Source organism: Chinchilla lanigera, unplaced genomic scaffold, assembly GCF_000276665.1.
Source record: "Chinchilla lanigera isolate Chin_1 unplaced genomic scaffold, ChiLan1.0 scaffold00169, whole genome shotgun sequence".
Taxonomy (NCBI): Eukaryota; Metazoa; Chordata; class Mammalia; order Rodentia; family Chinchillidae; genus Chinchilla; species Chinchilla lanigera.
In genome coordinates this window covers 895,586-904,437 of record NW_004955570.1, presented here as the reverse complement: position 1 = coordinate 904,437, position 8,852 = coordinate 895,586, and the positions used below count along the sequence as shown (strand labels likewise).

Here is an 8,852-nt window from a genome sequence, read left to right as displayed (position 1 = left end):
AGCGGCAAAGAGCCTGCCTGGCAAGTGCAAGGTCATGAGTTTGGTTCCTGGTACCGGAGAAAAAAAAAAAAAAAAAAAAAAAACCAGCTGCCTTGGAACCCAGAGGTCCTCCACCCCAGGCTTTCCAGCGTCACCTCCAGCTTCCCCAGCTGTCCCTCAGCTCCCCCCACCAAACCACCAGGAGCAGGCAGCAGCCACAGCCACCCAGACAGAAAATACCACAAATCTGGGGGCTGACGGGCTTGTGGGGGTCCCAGGGAGCCCGACAAGGGCAGCCTTCCCTTCCCTCAGGGCCTGGCCCTGGGGCCAGAGGAGCACTCACCAGGGCAGCAGACCTTGGGCCCCCGCGGCCCAGCAGGGGATGGCAGTGTGGAGCGCAGTGGCGCTCTGTGATGTCTGGCCGGCTGCTGCCCCTGACGAGGGCTGGCCAGGCAGCCCCAGGTGCCACACCGCCCGGCCTAGGCCCACATTTTCCTGGCACCCCCAGGCAGGAAGGCTCCGGCTGGCGTGGGCAGAGGGGCAGGGACAGACTGGACGGAAGGAGTCTCCTCTTGGGTGCTCCTCAAGCTCTAGCCCCACTCTCCTCTGGACCCCCGGGCCAAGGGCCCAGCAAGCCGGGACCCTCAGGAGCTCGGGCGCAGGGAGAGCGTGGACGGAGGAGGCTGGGAGGACCCAGCCCCGCCCCCTCTCCGTGCACAGCCTTGGGCTGGGCGGCGGGGCCCACAGAGGTGTTGGCTTTTCCTGTCTGCACACTGAGCCCTTTCAGAGTGGCCCATCCCCACCTGGCCAGTGGCCAGCGGGGCACCAGGAACAGGGCGCTGCCCCACTCTCCCTCCTTCCTAACCTGCCCTGCCCTCCTCACCAGGGAACAGGGGACACAAGGGCTTCCAGTTGGGTGGGGACCGGGGAAGGGGGGCAGAGGAGAAGAGGGAAATCGAGGCTGGGAAGCCAGGAGTCGTAGCACACGTGTGTAATCCCAGCAATCAGGAGGCTGAGGCAGGAGGATCATCACGCGTTTGAGGCCAGCCTGAGCTACAGAGCATTCAAGGCCAGCCTGAACTACGTAGAGAGACTCAAAAAGCCGAAAAATGTAAAAATGTTGAAATGAGACAGAAGAGGGATGGGCAGGAACTGGTGGGAGTACAGAACCCCTAGTGGCAGAGGCTCCCGGCCTTGGGAGTGTGAGCAACAGAGGGCAGAGGACGGCCCTGGCGCGGGGAGGCCTCTCCAGCCTGGGCCAGGGCCTCGCCGCCTGGTTCTGTGCCTGGGACAGCTGGCACGGCCCAAGCTGCGCCCTGACGTGGAGCTCCTCATGCCCACCTGAGAGCCAGCCCTTTCCTCAGCCCGGGCCTGGGTGCTGGTGGCTGTGACCTGGTCTGGGGCCGGGGGACGGAGGAGGGTGGAAAGTTTCCCCAAGTCAGAAGGCCATGGGGGATGCGTCTCAGGGGGTCCTGCTCTTTGCTCTCTCTGACTGTCATGTTGGTACATAAAGGGGGTAGAAAGGTCAGATGTGGCCTTTCAGGCCCGTGGGAAAAACTCTGCCCATTTCCCTAATCCATATTTATTGGTGTGAGACACTGGGGTGGGAGGAAGCCCCCGCCCCCACCCGCCGCCCCGGCCAGGCCAGGTTAGCAGTAAGAACAGGCTCCATGTCACCCAAATCCTACTCTTTGTCTCTAGATTGGCTCCAGAGTCCTCCCCTGCCCTCCTCCCCTCTGCTCCCCCCACCCAGCCCCCCCTTGGGTTGCCAAGCAACCGTGGAAGGGTAGCTGAGATATTTTCTTTATTACAAGCAAAAGCAAGACAGCATCATGGCCCCAGGAGGGGAGCAGGGTGGGGGCTGGGGACAGGGCATCCTGTGCTCTAGGGGGCTTTGGTCCCCGTCTGCCCCAGGCACGGGTAATGGGGACACAGGGCCCAGAGTGGATGAGAAGGTAGGAGATGGGACACAGCGGCCCTGAAAGTGGGCAGCCATGATCGCGTCTAGACGATGCTAAGAGCTAAGGCAGCGGGAGACCCAGGCCCAAGCCTCTCCCCTGTCACCCATGAGCTGTGCCACCTGCACCACGTTACCTCTCTTCTCTGGGGCATGTTTCTTTCTTGATAATATGGGAACCTGACATGTATTATCTCATTTAATCCTCACCAAAGCCCCATGACATTTTTCCCATTTTACTGGCTAGGAAACTGAGGATCAGAGCTGGGCGTGGTGGTGCACACCTGTGATTCCAGCACTCAGGAGGCTGAGGCAGGAGGGTTGCCAAGAGTTCAAGGCCAGTCTGGACTACATGAACTACATAGTAAGATCCTGTCTCAAAAAAAGAAAGAAAGAAAGAAAAGGAACAATTAAACTGTAGATTGGAGGTGTGACCTCACAGGTCTTTGTATTTTCTTTCTTTTGTTTTGTTCTGAGACAGGGTCTCACTGCGTAGTCCAGGCTGGCCTTGAACTCACTATGTAGCCCAGGTTGGTGTGAATTCACAGCGATCCTCCTGTCTCGGCCTCTCAAGTGCTGGGATTACAGGTGTGGACACCATGCCTGGCTTTTTTTTTTTTCCCTTAAACACCATGTAATTTGCACTGAAAGTTTACAGTTCAGGGCTTTGTGGATATGAGAGCTGCCCATCTGTCATCACCATCATGGCTCTGAAAAGAAACTCAGTACCTGTCAGCTACCTCTTTCCATCCTCACCCGGTTTTGGGCCTCAGCTTCCTGGTCTGTAACGTGGGGAAAGGGATAACATTTCTCTCAGGTCACAGCAATGCATGGAAAGTACGTAGCTCTGTGCTTACTATACTGCAGTTGTGCTGGGTGAGGTGGCACAGGGAGGAGCCTGAGGAAGGAGAATCCAGCACTCAGGAGGCTGAGGCAGGAGAATCCTGAGTGCAAGGTCAGCCTCAACTACATAGCAGGATCTGGTCTCAAAATAACAACAGCAAAAAATTCTAGTTGTTCTTTACAATGATCCACGTAGCCTCTTATTTATCTTGGATCCGGGCGCACTCTAAGAATCAGGCACAGTGTTTGGGTGGGGGATGGGGCAGTGAATGGGACATGATCTCCATCCTCTGTCACAGGACTTCCAGTCTAGTGGCGAGACCACCACTCAGTATCCACTCGGTGAAGACCCCAGCACAGCACGACGGGATGAGCACCCCCGCTGGGCACCATGGTTACTAAGACTGGAAGGCTTCAGCCCTGTGTCACTCACCCGGTGGAGGGGGACAGTTTTCATACACCAGAACATGCTACGCAGGGTGGAGGAGACTTAGGGTCCCCTTTGCCCAGGGACAGGTGGCCTGGCTCTGGCATCTTCTGAGACTGGACCTATCAAGTTATCAATTCATTTTCAAAGGAGGAGCCAGGCGTGGTGGTGCGTGGCTCTAATCCCAGGGCTCGGGAGGCTGAGGCAGGAGGACCACTGCAAGTTGGAGGCCATCCTGGGCTACCTAGTGAGTTCAAGGCCAGCCTGAATTGCTTAGGGAGACCCTGTCTCAAATAAAACAAAACAAAGCAAAAACCAAAAAACTCAAAATCACCACACAGCAGGCACCACCAGTCTTTACATGCAAATGGGGCCACAGGGCCCAGAGCTGGTGAGGACTGCTGGGGGGCCACGCTGTGTAGCAAGCAAATCTTTCTCCTGTCCACCGCAGGTTTCAGGCCAGGTCACAGAACCCCAGGTAGACGGGAACACTCTGGGCAGAACTCTAGGGCTGGAAATACCCAGCACAGGCAGCGGGGCCTGAGCAGCCTGTGGCCACCCCGAGCACCTTTCGGTCAGGCTCTGGGTCCTGGACCTGCCTTCAAAGCAGAGTGGAGGCCTTGGGACGACAGAAAATCCCTCCAGCTCCTTCAGCCACCACATCCCCAGCAGTGCCTCCAGTTCTACACCTAGAGCCTCAGCTGATTGGCTACAAAATTCTTGTGCCTAGCCTAGCATGGTGGCACATAATTGTAATCCCAGCATGTGGGAGGCTGAGGCAGGAGGGTTGCCGTTGTTTGAGGCCAGCCTGAACTACATAGTGAGACTGTGTCTCAAAAAGACAAAAGAAAGAAGGAAAGAAGGAAAGAAAGAAAGGAAGGAAGGAAGAAAGAGATCCATGTGCCCACTGTCCAGTTTGTTTTCTTCTTTTTGTGATACCGGCGACTGGACCTAAAGTCTTCATACTGAGCTACATCAACAGCCATTTTTATTTTTTATTTTGAGACAGGGTCTCATTAAGTTGTGAGCCTCCTGCCTCAGCTTCCCTTAGTGCTGGGATTACAGGTATGCATCACCATGCACAGTTTTCCCACACTTTTATTATTCTGTGTATATGGGGGGTGCTGGGGTGCAAACCATGGCCTCACATATGCTAGCCAAGTGCTCTACCGCTGAGCTACATCCTCAGCTCCTTTTTTGTCCATTCTTAGTCATTGTTTACCCCATGGTCCTGAAGTCTGCTTTCTCATCTTTCTTTATTTACTTATTTATTTTTGTCTTTTTGAGACAGGGTCTCGCTATGCAGTTCAGGCTGGCCTTGAGCTCACTTTGTAGCCCAGGTTGGCCTCAAACTCGCAACAATCCTCCTGCCTCAGCCTCCGAGTACTGAGAGTACAGGCGTGCGCCACCACGCCCAGCTTGCTTTTTCATCATCTTTTTTGTTTTGTTTTGTTTTATGGTACCAGGAATTGAACTCAGGACCTTGAGCTTGCCAGGCAGGCGCTTGTGCCGCTGAGCCACATCCCCAGGCCTTCATCATCTTTCTGTCTGTCCATCCATGCATTCCTTTCGTTGCTGTCCATGGAACATTCATGGGCGCATGCGTCTGTCACTGATGCCCTGTGTGCTGAGCACGCTGTGTAGCCAACTCTTGGTGAAGTGCCCGCCTCGGTGGAAGGAGGACCATGCTGATGGAGAGTGTGGGGTCTCTGTCCGTCTTCTTGACAGGAGTCTTCTTTATAAGGGAGTCAGTTTTCTCTAGTGGAGCTAAGGGTTCACGGGAGCCCAACAGCGCCTGTGTGTGTGAGTTACGAGATCATGATAACAACCGCCTTACTGCAAGTAAATGGCAAGTATGTTTGGATTCTCCCCTCCAAGCACCACAACCACCTAGGGTAGAGGGGGCAGGACAGATGCAGTGGACACGAAGAAGGAACCAATTTTACAGAAGCCATAACTGCCGGTATGGTGGTGCAGGCCTTTAATTTCAGTACTCAGGAGGCTGAGGCAGGAGGATCACCATGAATTCAAGACCAGCCTGGGCTACATAGTGAGTTCAAGACCAGCCTGAATTACATAGCAAGACCTTGTCTCTAAAACCAAAAATAAGCAACAGCAATAAAAAAACAAAGGCCAGCCAGGCGTGGTGATACACACCTGTGATCCCAGCACTTGGGAGGGCGTGCCAGGAGGGAGGGTCACTGGCAATTTGAGGCCAGCCTGGGCTATGTAGTGAAACGCTATCTCACGAGAAAAAAAAAAAAAAAATAAGAAAGGAAGAAAGAAAAAAATAAAAGTCATAACTGAGGCTCAGCCTGTCAGAACTCACTCGCCCTGGAAGCCTCCTCCAGAGGTTTCCCGAGCTCTCCTTGGGGTGCAGAACGTGGCCAATTCCTCTGCAGGGTTTCCCTGTGGCTCTGCTCCTTTCCGTGGGGCTGGCTGGGCATCTGTGTGTCTGTCCGCCCATCAGCTGGCTTCTTCTGCAGGGGCAGCGTCACTCGGGTTACGCTGGTAGCTTTCCCGTCACCAGGGGACACGGCAGGTCACTAAGTGCGGCTCGGTGCAGGTCGCCCGGACGGCCGGGAACACACTGCCAGGGCTCTCACCTGCCGAGCAGCAGGAGCCCGACTGGTCCCGACAGCTCCTCCGACCCCTCCTCCTCAGCGCGCGCCACACTTGGGCCCCAGCAAACCTTTGAAAATGTAAATCTGCACTTGTCAGACCTTTCAGGATCCCCACAGCGTTTAGGGTACAATCACACATCCTCCCAGGGTCCCACGGCCCGGACAGGGTCGACCCCAGCTCTCTTGGAAACTTCCTCTTCCCCTGGGGCTCCGACCACACCAAATCCCTCTCCTCTTACTCACCCTGCTCTATTTCGCTCTCCAGCTTTGGATGAGAGACGCACAGCGACCGCCTCTGGCTCCCTCCCCGGTCTTTGGGGCGCCCGGTCCTCCGTGATCCACCTCCTCTGGCGACGGCTGTCTGCACTGAGGCCCTGACTAGCACACAGTGGGCGTCCCATAACGCTCCATGACTAGAGGTAGGACCTCCTTGCTTCCTCATTCCTTGAGGGTGAGGCACCCTGCTGTTCTCTACCCAGAACTCAGACCTTTTTTTTTTTTTTTTCCAGTACCGGGAATCGAATTCACGACCTTGCGCTTGCCAGGCAGGTGCTGTGCCGCTGAGCTAAATCCCCAGCCCCTAGGCCGTTTCTTTTTTTCCCTGATCCTGGGAATTGAACCCCGGGGCTCGTGCATGCGAGGCAAGAGCCCTACCACTGAGCTATCCTGTCTTTTAAAAATTTGAGACAGGGTCTCATTAAATTGCTTAATTGCCCAGACTGGGTTTGAACTTGCAATCCTCCTGTCTCTGGCTCCCACAGTGCTAGAATGACAGGTGGGCACCACCCTGCCTGGTTTAAAGGGTCTGCCTGAATTACCCAGGCTGACCTTGGACTTGCGATCCACCTGCCTCACCCTCCCAAATAGCTAGGATTGTAGGTGTCACTGTGCTGGGGTCTGCTAGGCTTTAAATAGCGCTGACAAGGGGCTGGGGTACAGCTTGATGGCACTGCCCTTGCCTAGCATGCTCGAGGCCCTGGGTTTGATTCCCTCAGCATCCCCCAAAGCAGGGAGAAAAGCCTTCTTCCCAGGACCCAGCTGGACCCGCCTGGCATCCCCCACTCCCACAGAGGTGGCCCTTTCCTGCTTTATCTTGACCACGTTCACACAGGTAGAGGTAGGGGGTTGGGAACAGATTATTATTTATAGGTACACAAGGTGTCTCCTGGGATCAACTGTTTTTTTTTGTTGTTGTTGTTGTTGGTGTTGTTTGAACAGGGTCTTGATATGTAGTTCAGACTGGTCTTGAACTCACTAGGCTGGTCTCGAACTCAGGGATCCTCCTGCCTCAGCCTCCCAAGTGCTGAGATGATGGGGGTATGCCACTACGCCCCACAGGACTCACCATTTTAAGTGTATTTATGTCTACCTCTTCTGTATCCGCTAAGGACAGCATGGAAAGCCACAGTGTGTGCTGAGTTTGAAAGCCTCCAGCTCTGGCTCATCATCGGCCAGCAGGGGACTTTCCACTAATCTCAGTGTCTTCATCTCTAAAATGGGGCTGATAATAGTACCTACTTCCCAAAGTAGTTGTGAGGAGTCAATGAGCGACTACTATCTTTATTTTATTCATTTATTTTCTGAGACAGGATCTCACAGTCCTCAAACTCCTGGGCTCGTAGGATTCTCCTGTCTCAGCCCTTGGGTAACATGCCACAGCACCTAGCAAATTACTTTTTTTTTTTGAGTATTGGGGATTGAATCCAAGCCCTTTACACTGAATGATATCCCCAGCCTTTTATTTTTTATTATTTTTTTTTAAAATTTTGAGACTGTGTTATTGGTAAGTCACTAAATTGCTAAGGCTGGGCTCTAACTTGCAATCCTCCTGCCTCAGCTTCCCAGAGTTCTGGGATGACAAGCGTGCATCACCACGCCAGGCGGAGCTACTACCTTTAAAGCTCTTAGCCTGTGGCACCTAAGACACTCTTAGTTATTGTTGTCAAGTGGAGCGTTCCCAGGAATTGGTTAGTTGGGCTCCTTCTCTACAAAGCCCCAAAGCTGTATTTTGTCACCTACTGTAAGAAACTCCAAGTGTATGTGGTTCATTTTCAAGCCATGGGGCAAGCAAGTAAACACCCCAGACTTGTGGGGATTGGCTGGGGGAACGCACCGTACTAAGCCCTGGAGGCACAAAGATCAGAGCACCCACTTCCTCTCCCGGTGAGAAGAATCAAGAGAAAAGATAATCGCAATTCATCCGGGCACATGGCAGGGCTGCCAGAGTCTGGGAGGACTGGATAGCAGTCCAGGTTGAGCAAGGGCAGAGGCACGGTTGCGTGGGGGAGGCCTGGGGTACATGAAAGGCGGCATGTAGAACAGCCACACACTTCCTTCCTAGAGGATGACAGGCTGAAAATGGGTCCGCGGCGGAGATCCTTCTCTGGGCCAGATCTGGCTGGGTCCGGGTGGGGGTGGGGTGGGGGTGGGGGCGCAGCAGACCTTTTCTGGAGCCCCTGCGCTCCTGGATGGTGGGCTGTCCAGTGCCAGAGGAGAGGAAGAGACAGCCAGCCGTACAAGATTCCACGCCCCTCACACCCACCTGCTCCCCACCCCTGCTGCTAGAGCCAGGGTCTCCGGGCAAGACCGCAGGGGCCTGGGAATCAAGCCCTTGTCCTCCGTGAGGGAGGGCGCAGCCCCCAGATCCCCAGCGCGGGTGCGGTCCCTGGTCCCTGGAGATCGCATGTTCGGTCTTGGGGTTGGGACTGCACCCCTCCTCCTCCACCATTCAGTATAGGTTTCTAAGGGGTGATGCTCTGACCTCGGGACTGTTCCCCCTCGCCCTCCCTACAGGACTCTGGGCAGGAGCTTCAGGAAGAAGGGTTCCAGAGGCCACAGGTTTAGATGCAGGTGCGATGAAGACTCGCTCTGGACACTCTCGGGGAGCTCGGCCAAGGCCAGGGGCCTGCATCAGGGCCACAGAGTGAAGGGCCGAGATGCGGGTGCCTGGCCCAGGAGGGAGGGGAAATGGGCGCAGGGGTCAGGCTGAGGGAGCAGGCAGGGCGCCAGACCGGAGGGAGCC

At 55.1% G+C, this 8,852-nt stretch overlaps 1 protein-coding gene across 3 annotated transcripts in view; it reads right to left on the bottom strand.

The window, feature by feature from the left end:
* The window catches only part of Cercam (cerebral endothelial cell adhesion molecule), a 27,425-nt gene extending 21,144 nt beyond the window's left edge, over positions 1–6,281 (bottom strand). The window contains exons 1-3 of one of the 3 annotated variants that reach the window (XM_013509392.1): positions 6,074–6,281; positions 5,536–5,898; positions 4,689–5,001 (exon numbers count right to left, since the gene is read on the bottom strand). In XM_013509392.1, coding sequence (XP_013364846.1) covers positions 4,689–4,789 — 101 coding nt within the window. In that variant the 5' untranslated portion in view covers positions 4,790–5,001; positions 5,536–5,898; positions 6,074–6,281. Of the gene's footprint in view, positions 1–322; positions 660–4,688; positions 5,002–5,535; positions 5,899–6,073 lie in introns of those variants that run through there. The other 2 variants (XM_013509393.1, XM_013509394.1) reach the window with 2 other exon arrangements.
* Between the last annotated feature and the right edge of the window lie 2,571 nt (positions 6,282–8,852).